This window comes from Lissotriton helveticus, chromosome 3_1 (genome assembly GCF_964261635.1).
Source record: "Lissotriton helveticus chromosome 3_1, aLisHel1.1, whole genome shotgun sequence".
Classification (NCBI taxonomy): Eukaryota; Metazoa; Chordata; class Amphibia; order Caudata; family Salamandridae; genus Lissotriton; species Lissotriton helveticus.
In genome coordinates, this window is record NC_136061.1 from 36,706,597 (window position 1) to 36,722,745 (window position 16,149).

At 45.1% G+C, this 16,149-nt stretch overlaps 1 protein-coding gene across 1 annotated transcript in view; it reads left to right on the plus strand.

Annotated features, from left to right (window-relative positions):
* GMPPA (GDP-mannose pyrophosphorylase A) overlaps positions 1–16,149 on the plus strand; it is a 99,189-nt gene that overhangs the window by 24,010 nt on the left and 59,030 nt on the right. Inside the window, exon 5 of the mRNA XM_078679191.1 lies at positions 6,119–6,311. Coding sequence (XP_078535317.1) covers positions 6,119–6,311 — 193 coding nt within the window. The remainder of the gene's footprint in view (positions 1–6,118; positions 6,312–16,149) is intronic.

Below are 16,149 nucleotides of genomic sequence, written 5' to 3' on the forward strand. Positions count from 1 at the left end.
ACTGCCCCTTTACCTCTCTCCTCCAACCCCATGTAACAGAACAAGATGATTCAAAATTTAAACTAACTTCAGCTTGATCGTAAAAACTATCAGACATCAGGAACGGCAGCACCACTTGTGCAGCATGTTGAATTAGAAATGCTCTTAAGTTCCAGATAGTCCTAAAAAGACTACATCCAATCCACAGCCCCTACTGCTGCACTCTGGTTGTTTTCTAACTTCTTAATTTGCAGAATTAGTAAACGTGTGATCCATTTTATTCTCTCCTAAATTTTCACCTATACTCGGCCTTCCCCTTGCACTTCGGACAGCAGTGGCTTTGTACTAGTTGGTATAGTCACCTGATAAATCGCTTCACTTCGTCACTGGTTCAGTCCTCCCTCCTGTTATAACTAATACAGTTTTAGGATTTCATGATGACCGTATCATTGATACTGCTGTCCCCCCCCACCACAGAGACACCCACAAACTCCTCTGCCCCTTTCGCAACTATTTCATCATCCGGATTTATCCTTTGCCACCAATCTCATCCACCGTCCACGAGTAAATACGAAGCAAACCTGCCGGCACAAAGATCCTATGCTGTTCACTCTGTGGATCGCTCCAGACATCGACCTACATCATGGGTCGCCTGCATCTGCTCACTAAAATTTAAGCTATTCTGAGGCCAGTGCTTAATTTGAGACGGTGGTTGCAGGTGTTGCCCACTTGCACTCATTTTTTGAGACCGGCTCTTATTTTTCCTCATCAGATTTTAATCCAGAGGAAGAGAGGGGAAAAACACAAAAGAGGGAAAGAAAATAGTAGGGAACGACAGAAAACAGTGACAAAGGGAGAAAGCATGGATGAGAAAGTACCTGCATAAGTGAAATAAAGGGGCAGGGAATGTCTGGTGGTGGATGAAAGAGGCATGAGGGGGAAACCAAGAGTACACAGTCTTAGATTTTGCCACCATGACCTTCAACACCACCGACTATGGGTTTCTAAGCACAACTTTGGACCCCGGCACTTTTACAAATTAAGTGCTACATGGGCCTTGGGTGAATGCAAAGGTTATTGCGTTACCCACAGACCTACACTTCTAATTTGCTCTTTCCCCCACACACACACCAAGTTAAAATAAAAAGCCAGGGAGGAGGGCTTGGGATTACTTCCTCTATCACTTTCAACCATATTGACACCAACGATGTTTAAACAAACTATTTTTGATTTTTATAAGATGTGTGCAATAATATACAACAGCATAGGCACAGAGCTGTGTGTGGACCTGTGTTCATGGAAAGTGCATGAAAAATACTTTTATAGTTACAACAGATCCATGTTGACTTTACCTGAATGGTTGACCTTCACCTGGGAAACACACTCAGTAGTTAAAAAATGCATCTATGCCGTTATATCCCACCTATTCAGCGTCGGAGTTTCTTTGCCTCTGAATCTTCCTGTGAAATCACGTTGTGTCATCATAAAACCCAAATCCAAAAACAATTTCCAATATTTCTGAAGTTCCCATGCATTCTATTTTCCATAATACCATGAGTCTTGGCCTTCTCCATAGAGGAGAATTAATTCTGATTATGACCTCTGCTTCTGGACCTTTGTTGTCTGGTGAGACTCCCCTATGGAGATTTACAAACTGTACTCTCTCTTTAAATTGGATTAAGCGATGCCACCTGTACTGCCTGGCCTTTTACTGCAAGGTCTGCGGCCTATGAGCATCCAGTATAAGAGGCTCTGGCTAGGTTGCAGGAGACATTTTTGTAGAGTGTGTGTCTGTGTACTGTGCATGGGTTAGGTTGGCAACCCAGTCCTCACATCATCCATAAGCACACAACCTTCTGAGTTTTAGCCTAGTATTTCGTTACTGCATGAATCCAGGTTGGTCTGAGTGGAGCAGCTCTGTCCCATCCCCACACAGACCCTGATAAACTAGTTTAGCATGCAAACCATTGGGGCCAGGAACCTCTCACTCTATATTTGGGCAGTGGTACCACAGTAAGCACCATTCCCAGCATTTCCCTATCTTCTGTCGCAATGTCAGAGCTGGCATTTTCACAACAATCCCAGAAATCTCCTGTTTATCTATCTCTGTGTTTGCTTAATACTATTTTGTTAAGTGTTTATTGAAAACCCAAGCAATCCCGGCATCCCCATAATCATTGGGGCGTCCCAAGCCTCAACCTCAGCAGTCTACCTATGTCCAACATCCCTTCTGCTCAGCCAGATATCAATTTCCCTGCCTTGCTACCAACTTCATATATCTCTTCTGCATGACTGTGCAACGGTTGCATACTTCGTTGTTAGCAAACTATAGGAATTCTTATTTCTTCAGTTTTGGTTTCCTGTCCATGGCAGGGTCCACCCTTCAAACGTCTTTTCAAGTGTCAGAAGGTCCGTCTCACCCTCTATTGTTGCCTGCTTCCGAGGTCTCCTACCCACTTTTCTGTTAATTCCTTTATTTATGACCACATTTGCTGTACGCCTCCCAGAAAGTAACCTCCGACCTGATGGAACATTTGTTTTCCACAATACTCAATTTTCCCTGTTCTGTATTCTGTCAGCCTTTTCTTTTGTCTCTAAATGCCCATTCACTGGTTTCCCTCCCTGTCCACATCAATTTGCAGAATCAGTAAGGGTGTAGGGTCCGATTCCTCGGCAGTCATGGGTGTCCTCATTGTACATCGGGCAGCAGTTCAAGGGAGCAAACAATTCAAAGGTTCCCTTTGCTTTGACTCCATAACCAACTCCATAACCATAACCAACCCCTCATCATCAATGGGGAGACGACGCGTTCACAGGAGCTCCACCTCCTTGAATCAAAGACGGGAGATCACACTGGAGGGTCCAATACATAAAAGATCCTTATGATCAATGGGGAGACGATGCGTTCACAGGAGCTCCACCTCCTTGAATCAAAGACGGGAGATCACACTGGAGGGTCCAATACATAAAAGATCCTTATGATCAATGGGGAGACGACGCGTTCACAGGAGCTCCACCTCCTTGAATCAAAGACGGGAGATCACACTGGAGGGTCTAATACATAAAAGAGGGCGCCTGGGAGGGCAGTGGGAGCCCGATGCACGGCTTCATGAAGAACATCATCTTGTAACAAATGTTTGTACTTCACAGTTTCATGAGGAAATATCCCAGCTCCAAAAGGGAAGCTGATGCTAGTTTTGGTCAAGCGGCTCTGAGGAACCTCTCTGCTTAACTCCGTTTTGAGGTTCCTTCAGATTTCTTCTCTACTCAGTTTACATAGTTTTTTATTACTTATGCCGAAAAACCACGAGGACTACAATGTTATTTTAATTTGATACTTTATTGTAATGTTTATGACGATGAATGAAGAGCATACGATGTTAAAGAAATGGCTACTTACTTGTGATCCTGGTTGCTCATTGAATACATTTTTATTGATTATGAATGACCTTCCCTCCACCCCAGCTTCTTTTTCTTGGGCAGCTGGAATAAAATCTTCTGAAATACATTTCTAGTACACACTATTTGCTTAATACTAGCCTACAGCTCAAGCCGTTACCAACAACACCAAAGTATGCCCTCACAACACAGTCACTTCATTTGTTGGGGTGAAAGTGTGCGCATCACTCTGCAGATAACCGTGGCCCACACTGCCCGAAGGTGCAAGAGTTAGCGAATTCACCCTCTCGGATGCCCCCGCATAGGTTAGCACAGCAACTCTTTCTTATTATAAGCCTCAACACTTACACCTGTGCCACAACTTAATCTGCACTGGCAATACCAGTTCTGTCACTGAAGTCAGGCTTAAACTTCTGGGAATGCCATAAACTGTCTCTAGAGCCGGCTGTCTGGGCCAATATTAACTCTGATATTTACATATCGTTTTTGAAAAACAGAGCACCTCTTTCTACCATTTGCTCTCAACACAGGGGTGATCCCATCATTAAGAGCAGTATTGCGAGAACCATTGTGAGTTGTGTTACCCGCTTTCTACTATGTTTCTGATAATTCGACCCGGAGCCCATTCCCCTCATAAGCCACATCTTCACTTGAATGCATTGGTAATCTGCTATTGCCACAGACCAGCGAAGCTGCCACATGGGCACCAGAAATATTACTTTGTGTATATTCAAGCATGGCAAGGAGCAGTGCTAGGGAAGATGTCTCCTATACAAAATCAAACAAACGAAAAAACACACACACATATACACATACACCTACCCCACCGTACCCCTGCTACTTAGTTGAGGAATCCTGCTTTACAGTTGATGCCCAGCATGTGAATCCATAAAAGATATATCTTGCCTGGTATAGTTTCACTTGGGACCCTGTCCACGTCTCTGTGAGGTGGGGGACTAGCAAGCAAGAACATACTGTACTTTCTGTTTAAATACTACACTACATTACGCATGTGGAGTATGGTAATAAGCTGGTGTTTGCGCTGCAGGACATTGGGGATTTAAGATGGGAGTATATGAACTCACTCAAGAGGCATTTATGGCTGGTGTTCACAACTCAAAATCTATAGAATCATATTTTACTGTTCTGAGCGTATGTGTTGGTGGAATTATACTGGGAATCAAGCTACTTTTCTATTCATTATGTAGCTTAGCAGGATAAAGGACGGCAGGCACCCAACTTGTGACAGTATTCATGATGTAGAAAAGCCACTCCCACAATCTGGATTTCATGTAGGTCCCATATACAACTTACTATGTCCCGCGACGGCACACCACAATACCCCTTGCCACACAACACACATTAGCTTTCCATGGTACGCATTTTGTAGTTTACAATCATCATAGCATTTGAAACATATCACCCTAAACATCCAGCCCTTCTTTGTATGTAAAAATCCTGTCATTTATATTCTTTTCGTAGCTTGCCCTGTTACTTTGGGTCTGTTGTCTCTGCATCCCCATTGCATGCAGGAGGCAGTCGGACACGTGTTGGTGCACCACCTCCCCCTAATATATGTCCAGGTGCACAACGTGCCCCACGTTACTTGAATGTTGTCCGCAGCCCAGTGCTCTTGTGCTGCAGCTGCCTAACTCAAGGTCTGCAGAGAGGAATTATATCCTGTTTGACAACAGTTATGCAACTAGCACGGGTCAACACAGCTCCCCACCCTGTCTGTGACGCTGATCCACATTTAAACTGTGAAACTATGCGACAAGAGTAGTGGTTTGGTGGGTCTGTTTTTCCACACCTCTTTCTCCCTTGAGATGTCCAGGGAGACTATAGGACAAGTTCGGATGTTTCTGTATTCATCCATTTAAGATCTCCTATTGTCACTTCTAGCTTACGTATACTGTATTATAGCATGTAGCAACCGTGCAGTGGCTGCAGGGTGAGAGATCCTCCTCTCACATAGAATACACAACTTTCTCACCCTTCTTCTCCATCTTTTTTCACTTCTGCCCCTCTCCCCTCCTGCCCCTCCTCTTTCTCTTTCATTTTATCTCTCTGATGGGTATATTTTTTTTAAACATGTTTTTATTAGTTTTATAACATGAAGAAGAACAGCTGTCTTTAGATAGAGGAAAGTACACATTATTTTCAGTATAGCAAATCCAGCAATGACTGTACCACTGCGCATTCTCAGGTCTGGTATGCAATAATAATCGGAGATACAACATTCCTATCTCCACCCAATTAATCATCCCCGGCTTCAGCATCATCAGAGTCATCATGATCTACGTCAGCAAAAGGCTCACATATGTCCCCTCTATATGTGTTCCAGGCCGCCCTTTGTCCATTTCCCAGGGCAATTCCTGTTTACATAGACTGTCCTCTCCGTAATCATGGTGACATCCATGTTCCCACAAAAAGACTCCAGTAGTGGACGGTCAGCGGCTCCCCATTTTTGCGCTATGTTACGTTTTGGAACCATGAAGACCAGTGTCGCCCAAATTTGACCATATCTCGTCAGATCATTTGGTTCCCATATGTTAAGGAGGCATCTCCTCGGTTCGGGTAATAAAGAGATGTGTAGGGTTTGCGATATCGCACGAAGAACTTTCTCTGATGGGTATATTTAATTTGTTTTCGGTGTCTCTGAGTACGTGTCTCTATCCCCCGAGTATATTGCCTGCTGCTTATCCACCTGTGTGGCTACTCACTGTGATTCCTCCTTTAGGTACCTACAAGAATACTCAGCTCTAGGAACGGGCGGTGGCATTTATCACTTCCGTGATCAGATCCTCTCTGGCAACCCGGATTCCTTCTTCGTACTGAATGCAGATGTCTGCTCAGAATTCCCCCTGTTGGAAATGCTGAATTTTCAGAAGAGTCGCGGAGACACTCACAGCTTTGTCATGTTGGGAACTACGGTAAGCACAGTTTGTAAAGCAGGTGATGTGTCAGTGACAATTGGCGGGGCTGTTAATACAGTAAGAATGGATAGGGGTTAGGTCCACTCGGGGCGGAATGGTAGGCTTTTATAGTTGGGTAGGTTTGGGGCCAATGACGAGCGCGGGGACACACTGGCTAGTGTAACCAGGCACTGTATAAGCTCAGATTATTATTATTAATATTATAGACATGGAAGGTTGAGTAAAGGAGTGCGAGTGGATTAACGTTGGGATGTGAGTCTTGGAGCACGGAAGAACAAAGTCTGCATCCTCCACAGGTGGGCAAGACACCGTGGTAAAGAATGGGTGAAATTCTGAGGTGATGGGTGAGACTGGGTCAAGGGTCATTCAAACACTGGGGTGACCAGTGTGTATCATGCTAGGGCAGAGGATGGACGGAACACTGTATGCAGTATGATTGGGTAAGAGGTCATTGATGTGCTGTTTGTTTGTCAACACAAATGTTATACAGTGGAATGATGAAAGAACAAATCATCTACTCATCTTAGGTGGATATTGGTCCAAGGAGTAGTCTAGGCCGATTACCAAGACTTCCCTCAGGAGCCTAAGACTTATACAGATCGCTGTCTGCATGAGCATTTCAAGGCACGCTGTGGGTACCTGAGCCGTATTCGCTCACTATGAGGACTTGAGATTGCATACACGTGTAGAGCTCCTCATGCGTGTGCTTCATTCATCATGGAGCAGGTGCTGCATCAGCAGAAGGTGCTCTGCATGAGAAACCTTAAAAAAAAAAAAAAACAGTCCTGTTTGCGCTGCTTTGAGCATTGCTCATGTGTGGCTCTTCTCCCTTCCACAGGAGAGTAGTGTACTGTTGCGTTCACAACTCTTCACTGAATCCTATGCAGTGATCCACCTGATAGGCGTCTGCTTTCTTCTGGTGTTGGTAGTTGACGGTCTGGTAGTGCAGGCTTTCTTAAACTAGGCTGACAAGCAAACTTTGATTGTGTGAGATGCTGCCCACACTTAAATAGATTACATTCTGTGGGTTAGGATTCATACATCTTCCATTCTATTTGTTGTTAGGATGGCCTGCGCCTAGCGAGGATGGGGCGTAGGTAATGTGGCTATGCAATATCTCTGACTTCAAAGCTGGACCGTTGTAAAGATCTCAACAGCTCACCAGGTTCTGAAATGGCGACACAATAAAATAAAGAATGAATACTCCATCACAAAGTCTGCAAATGCTCCCTCGTCAAATGCCGGAGATCATCCAAGTTCCTAATTTGATTAATCTATGTTTGAAGGCCTGACCCATGCATGAAACCATGCTCTCTAACACCCTTAGCAACGAACACCAGGAATTTAATCACTTTTTTGCTTTAAAATAATTTAAAAAAAGCTAAAAGCTCAATCCCATAGTGCATGCACTCATCCCTTGCATCTGTTAGCCACCTCCATCTGCATTCTGTTTCGGCTGTGTGCATGGCTATAACTATCATTAGCGCAGAAGGTGCAGTTACAACAAAATGCAGGCATGCGAGGGCCCACTGTGCTACAGTTATTGCTGTCTTTCACTACCCTTTAATTGCTTGCATTATGGGCCCTCCCACCTTTGTTTTGGTACTGGCTATCTAGCAGGTTTTCCATTATTTTCAAATATGTCTGATGTTCTGAAGCTGCATGAGCAATATTACACATGGCCCAAATCCTCCTATACATACGTGCACACATTAGCAGCAAAAGAGGGGTCCAAAGAAACTGAGTTATTCTGTATTTAAGACTAAAACAACTGAAACCTGTCAGTTATAGCTCACTGATCCACAACACTTAATTAATCAGCGATTTTAACAATGGCGGAGAGCTGGCAGAGCTATATGTGTTTGCCTGACAGAATCTGCTGATGGGATCTCTGGAGTCATCAACAACAATTGTGAGTTGGAAGAAGTTGCTGGGAAGGCTGCTTCCCTCTGAGGCTATGGGAAAATGAGAAATGAACCCCAAAGTAGAAATTCAGCAGCCGTGGAAATTTAGCAAGCACCCTCGAGAGGGGCACAGAGTCTAGAGGACAACATAAAATAATACAGTGCACCTAAATTACTGCTGCATCTTCTAGAAAACAGTTTGCAACCTCGCTGATGGACCTAGTACTGCGAGACTCTATATCCGAGTTAGAACGAACACTGTTTTACACGGCACTCAACCAGTCTCAAGTCACTGGTTCTCCGCACCTGAAAAGCAAAACAAGTTATTATTATTAAAGTTGCTTGTGCCCTGTGGGATGCGGGGCGGATATAGTTCCTTGACCTCTTATTAAAGAGAATCACACTGTTCTTTCTGAAAACATATGTGGGTTGGTCGGTACATAAATACACAAGGGGCTCTATCCAGATGCTTTGGAGCAGGTGGTAGTAATCCTTCTCAATACAGAAGGCCATTTTGGATTCCAGACAATGGACCCATCACCATCAAGAGTTGCCACCGAGCTTCAGAACTATCCGCAAAGTAATCTTCTTCTCAGGTTATCAGTCTGCTTAGAGAGCTGTCCGAGGCATCTGAGGACAAGTGCTAGAAGTGGATCCCAAGGTTCAGCGTACGGCTTTGATCCTTTTAGAACTCTCTGGTGCTTTTGATACCATGGACGTTTTGCGACAGCTTTCCCATTGGATTCAAGATCTGGGAGCGCATGTTGAGTAGAACTGCTCATTTTTGACTCTCACCATCAAACAGATCCAACTGGGGCAGTGATTGCTCTGCTCTGTCGGCCCTTTAATTTAACTTCCATTTTTTAAATTATTTCTGCCATGCTCTAACATAGCAAGTGTATGCCAAAGCTGTCATATCTGGCTGGATTTACATTAGGAAATATGTGACATTAACTCTATCTTTGAATTCTTGCAGGCTGGTTACTAAGATGCTTGGGAGACTGTGATATTCCTACGGGAGGGCAATGAGACTAGAAACTTGCATTTTCATTGGTCTGCTTCTTTTTGGGGGTTGGAGTGGGGAGAACGCTCCAAATAGTGAACTCATAAGAAATCTGCTGGCTGTTTTTGATATCAACTTCTTTTGAACAGCTGGCTTAAGGAGTAGCAAAAGCTGCATATTTCCACCTTTTTTACGTATCCACACCTGGCCCATTACTTGGGGTGGCAAAGCTTTAACCTTCAATTCAAGCGTTGGTGCTTTTTCGCCTACACTATAAGTTGCAAGTAGTTCAGATAGAGCCACACACATTGTTAAATGTCTACAGTGTCTTGGTGAAGTGCTGAGAGCCGGTTGACGCCAAAATCAAAGTGAGAGCTGACTTGTTTCATCTGCAAATCAATACGTGGACTATCTCCCAGTGATATCAGTCATATGTTCCAGCTTAACGAGCCGGTGATGGCGTAGTGCTCAGCCATTGACTGTAAACCTACCATTCTCAAATGCCTTAATGGGTAGCTTGGCTGTAATGCTACCTTATGAATTACTTCCAGAATCGGTGTTTTCCATGTCATCCTTTTTTAATGTTAAACATACCTTGAAAAGCTATTGCCAATTTAAAATTGTACTGAATTCTCGTGAAATTGCATGAACGATCATATATCTGTGTTTCAGAAAGGGACTTCTAGCCACAGATTCCTCACCTTTCGATATTCTAGAGCTACCTTTTGTCCCTTTGAGACCCTTACCTCAATGAAAAAATTGCTTTACAGTGTGAAAGGGGCATCACCTCCCAAAACGATAGTTTTTTAACCCTGTTGCAAGATTCTCTTCAGATTTCCCCTTCGTGCCTGGGGTCGAGCCACAAATCTAAGGCCTGCTGTGGTGTGCGTCAATGAACCTGAAGGCTGTATGAGACCACGAGGTGAAACTGTACATTGCCAAGCGCCAGAAGAGTCAATCAATCAATCTGCAACAAGACCGATCCAAGTTGAAGGTTCGGCTCCGTTCACAATCAAGAAGTCTTTGGGTAAGTCAAAGAAAAACACAAGAAATCTAAGCGGGACTCTGCCCTCTCTCGCTACTCTCACTCCGCTGAGAATTCTTGATCTCGCTCCCGAAGTCATTTGACTTCGGAGCTGAACCCACAACTTGTTCAGGCACAGCCCGAGTTTCCAGGGCCGCCTTCTACTCCTAAAAGGAGCAAAGCATTCTGCGAGGCCATGCCCCAACTCCTTAGGTCCTTGCTGACTCCTTCTGGTGCACTTGCGAGCCCCACCGAACGAGAAGTTCTGCATCTGGATTACCACCAGTAGGATCACTCTTGCCTCCCTCCGGGGCAACTCCCAGCCCCCCTACTGGGCCACCTTGGCTCCAGTCTTGACTTTTTCTCCATCGCCATGTTTCATGCTTGTTCCCAGTACGTTGACACTGATGTCTGCTCAATTGACGCCAGAAGACTAGGCCCCAATTATCCTCAGTGATGCAGAGTTGGTGCTGGTTCAACAGTGGTGGTTTCTGGACCACGATTGGGTCTGTGGCAGTCCCCTCTCTCTTTCCCCACCCAGAGCTGACAATGGTGACTGATGCATCGCTTCTGGGTCGGGGTGGCTATCTAGGATAGGTGGAGATCAGAGGCTTCTGATCCTCGGCTAAGTCCCGGCTCCATATCCGCTTTCTGGAGCTCAGAGCCATCCACTTACCATTGAAAGCCTTCCTTCCATCCATCAAAGGGAGGCTGGTATACATGCTTATCGATAGCACCAATGCCATTTGGAATTGCCCCAAGAAGGGCAGGGTACTGTGATGAACCCCATGTCAGGAGGCCCGAACCTCAGTAAATGGCCGAACTACCAAGGATCATTAAATGCCAAGGCAGACTAGCTCAGTTGTCGGTGCCTAGAAGATCACAAGTAGCAGTAACACCCAGAGGATGCGCAGTGTCTCTTCTACGAATCGGTGGAACCGTGGTTCCATCTGTTCACCTCCAAGAACATGCAATGTTAGCACTTCTGTGCGTTGGAGTTTACAAGATGTCGATCTCTCTGAGACGCGTTCTGCCTCGAATGGAACTCAGGACTCTTGTATACCCTTCTGCATATACCACTCCTGTCTTGATTTCTGAAGGACTGAATGGGCCCAAGTAATTCTAGTAGACCTGGATTGGGCATGGAGAAAATGGTATCCAAAACTCCTGGGTTTGAGCACTTGTCCTCTGATCAGGCTGTTCCTCCGGGTGGACCTGCTGTTGCTGCATTAGGGCAGGGTTCTGCACTCTGGGCTTCGCAATCTCCATCCTTATTCTTGTAGATTGAGCAGCAACAGCTGAACACCCTCGCCTTCCTTCGGAGGGGGTTAATGTCATCTTGGCAGGCTGGCGTCCCTTGACTGTGTACACTTGTCGCTGGGGCAAATTTGTGGCTTGCTGCAGTTCTCCGTAGATAGATCCCCTGCAAAGTAATCGGTTGTGTTGTTATTTGTTACATTACTAGCCAGGCTTTGCTCTTGACACAAGTAAAGGTACCTTTCATTCTTTCTTCTTTTTTTGTGGCTCAGCCCTCTTTATTTTAGTCTCCAGTTGGTATGCACTTTTTGAAAGGTTTACAACAGTTCATTCTTTCCTCTTCCTTTATCATGCCACAGTGAGACTTCAACTTGGTCCGTACGTTTCTGATGTGCACTCTCTTCGAGACGCTTCACAGCTGCTCCATATGACTTCTTATCTTCAAGACTGTTCCTGTTCATACCATCAGCACTGCGTGTGGGTGAGCTTCAATCTCTCTGCGTGATCCCGCCATACACCACATTCTTTTGAGACAAGCTGGTTTTGCGGATATGGGCATCTGTCTTGCCAAAAAACTATGCCTTGTTTCACGTCCGTCAGAACATCACCTTGCTGAAGTTTAATTCTCCACCTCACCCTTCTAAAATGGAGGAGAGACTCCATCGCTTGAACCCCAATAGAGCTCTGAGCTTTTTGACCGATCTTACCAAAAACACCAGGTAGACGATCAGCATTTTGGGCACTCTCTGGGGCGAGAAAGGCAAGGCTTTGAAGAAGAGAACCTTCTCCCGCTGGATCGTGCTCTACATTAAGATCTACTACGCAATAGCTAAAAAGCAGCTTTTGGAAGGACTGCGTGTACAGTCTACCAGGGCCAACGCTTCTACCACTGAGATGGTATGCAGAGTCCCTGTCCTGTATATGTACAAGTGGACGACATGGGTGTCCCACCATGTGTTGACAAGGCACTATTGATTAGACAGTCAGGTTTGCTGGGAGTTCAGTTTTGCCCGCTCTGTTCTGCAGGACTTTCTGATTTGGGTCCATGTATGGACCCACCTCCATATGGATACTACTTTTGTAACTATTCAGAAGGGGAGGAATCCGTGGCTAGAATGTCTAACAGAACAAGTTACCTTTCTTAATGATTTTTCTGGTAGAGACTGTAGTCCCAGGTTCCGTAACAACCTTCCCATCCTCCCTGTTCTGTAGTTGGACTCGATCTATTTAAACGTCCCAAATCTATGAATCTGCACACTGGTCTCACCAGTTAGCTTTTGAGGATCTGCGTCTGGGGGACTCGGACAGTCTCGAAAGCTACTGACATCAGCATGCTACGGTGTCACCTTTATAGGCTTCACAAGCCATTTCTGCAGCGGAACGGTGTCAATGAGGTGCAGCAAGGTGCCACCTACTGATGCGCAGTGGTAGTGCTGAGGAATCTGCAGCTAGATAGTCTCAGCCAGAAAGAGCGCTACCGAAGGTAACTAACTTGTTCATTGATATTGGTATTTCTATTGAAAGCTAGGGACTGGCTTTTTAGGGCTGTTATTCGGTTCACTTTATATGTGTCTAAAGTTATCAACAGTGTAGTTTTATGGAGGGGGACTAGACCTATATAACTATGTGGCGCACTTACAGCACGCCACCCCATGGCTCGACGATGGCGATAACTGTGAGAAGAGATTGCTGGCGGAACGTGTCCTTGCGGACAAACTCCCGGTGGTACTGATGGAGGGTGCAGGGGTCTTGGATGACATGCCTTACAAAGTACATCATACTGCGGGTATCCGGCAAGCATACATAAAATCAATTCTGAAACTCCCCTGTTTCATCGGCAGCTCCCCATCTGGTTACTGGCACCAGTGCTGAAATTGATGACCCACATGTCATTCTAGGCGTGGAGGGATGGGGGCTGCGAAGTAATGGCCGAACTCTGGACTTTGCGCTGGGACACTATCTGCACTACACTGGTCTGACAGAAATATTTAAAGTGACTTGACCTCAATACCCCGGTATCTCCACATGCTTTAAATATATTACTAACCTGCGTCTCTGGGCGTATATTGATTTCTCTATCATATATTGCAGTGAGGCAGGATGTGACTAGTTCTCCCCCAAGGTCAGCGTGGGACGCAGACTTAGACGCACCTTTAGATGACAGGACGTGGACAACCATAAGCGCGCTTACACATACAGTATCCTGTAATGCACCTTTTAAATTGGTGCATTATAATTTTCTACATCGTATATATATGACGCGAGTGAAACTTCAGCATGTTACCCTTTTACTTTTGGATGCTTGCCCACGTTGTGGAGAGGCTGGGGCTGATTTCCTACATGAACCATGGAGGTGCTGTGGGGTGAGCCAGTTTTGGACCCAGGATGTGAAAGATGTGCAGAGGGGCATGGGCTTTCAGGTTGAGGGTTCACCACTGCATTGCTTATTGGGACACAGTAGAGAGCCTCAGGGGCGCAAGATAGCTTACAAACGATTGCAGCTGATCTTGGTGCTGGCGAACCACCGAGTCGCTATAACATGGATGAGACAATGCACCCCCCATGTGGACGCCTGATACCGGGACATGCGTGAATGAATGCTAGCGGAAGAGGCCCATATGAAATTAAGCAGAAGGGATGACAAACTGGAAGATGACCTTAGATAATGGAGGGATTTGTATGTTGTATTTCTGAACCCCGAACTTAATGAGAGTGAGCCGCATGACTCTGACGCCAGCAAGAGCACGCCTACGGGGGAGGTGGAATGAGATGCTGTGGGTGGGTGACGTGTCTCCTAGTCAACTGTGAATTGAACGCCCTTATATTGCACCTGCTGGATTATCAATTTATGCTCTGCCGTATACTGCCGTATTCTTTAAGCACCTGTAATTGAATGGCTGCTTCAACTTTGTTAATAATGCAAATAAAGGTTAAACAAAAAAAACTGTTTGATTTATATCTGCAATTGTTCAGTTAATTAATACATTAAATAATACAAATAATGTCACTTATTAGAGGACCAGACATACAACTGTTTGATTGTTTTTTTCAATACTCACAATAGACTGATACTAGATGTGAATGGATTTCAAAAGATAAATCAATCAGGTGGCTTGTAAAACACAACTACTCACTCATAAGTGTTTCAAGGCACTAGGAAGGGGCATGCCAAAATATGTCGCAGACACTGTGGTTCAGTTGAAGAGTCAGGTCCTGAGGTCCTTCCTGAATTGATCAACACAACTGGAGCAACAGGGGGAGAAAAAGCCAGGCCGCCCCCAACTCAACACACTGTAAACAACAGGAGGCCTGACTAGATTTAAACACCTATTACTAAAAACTCGACACTAGAGGGGTTACCCATATTTTTCATACTCACTCACAAAAGCGGTCCCTATCGCTAATCAAAGTGTCATGGTGTTCCAATTTACAATAGAAATGTCAGTACAACATCATAGGACCACTCCAACCCAAACATAAAAAGTGTGAGAGAGGAGAGAAAACACGTCACGGTCGTAACACCAAGGGAATTGCTGGTTGGTACTCACTAGCAGACCCACTTATCATCGGTTACTTGAAAAGTGTGTGTTCTATCGTGAAAATCTCAAAAACCTGAAGAAAAGGAAGAAGACAGTGAAACCTAAATGTGAATGAACTGTCAGTGCATAATGTCACTACAAGTGCCCACTGGACCCCGTGAGAATAAAGATATAATTCCCACCATTAAAAAACGATACAGCTTACCAGTGTGACGTAACTTTATTAAGCGCTGTAGGCTGTCCCAATTAAAAGTGGTTTCAATCAAACCATATTCAATTTCTAAAAGCCAACATGTTTTGTTGGAAATAATTTGTGCAGCTTCTTCAGGGCTGTAAGGGATCCAAGTTATTACTTTGTGCAAGAATCACATCAAACCAGCTGGTTGCGAAGATTGCTCATACCTGCAACCATCTCATAGTAGCACACGCGTCAGTTGATCACGTGCCCACAGGGTGACTGCCCAAAGTCCCGTCACCAATACCGAGTCCCGCCGGCGTTTGTGGAGCTCCGTCTTCCTGAATTGAGACAGTGATGGTGACTGCTTGAGGTGGAGAGACAAGGTGCTCCAGGTCTTTGCTGCGAGGTACAAGAAGGATCTTCTTCCGGCTCTGGTCTTGCAGATACTTGGGGCATAGCTTAACTAATTTGCCATAAGGGGCATTACGTACTGGCACCTATCAAATGAGCTCTAAGTCAGGAAATAGACCAGAAGAACACTAAATTGGCCAAATATTTTGTACAACTTAAAAAATGTGATCTGAATGATACTTTCATTAATCTAAGAAATATTTTTAATTGCTTCCATGTAAGACTGGGTGAGCCTGCTCCGAGTGGTTCTCAAACTTCTGAATGAGTTGCACCTTTTCTAAGAAGAAGGATTTGTTTCAGTGTTGGGCAGAGCGAAGGTCTCTGGTGATGCGAGGTGGTGGTTTGGGTTATGCAGGTCTCGCGTCGTGTAGGGCTTTGTAGGCGTGTGTGAGGGGCTTGAAGGTGACTCTTTTGTGACTGGGAGCCAGTGGAGGTCTCTCAGGTGGCCGATGATGTGGCTGCGGCGAGGGATGTTGAGGATGAGTCTGGCGGAGGCGTTCTGAATATTCTGCAGCTTCT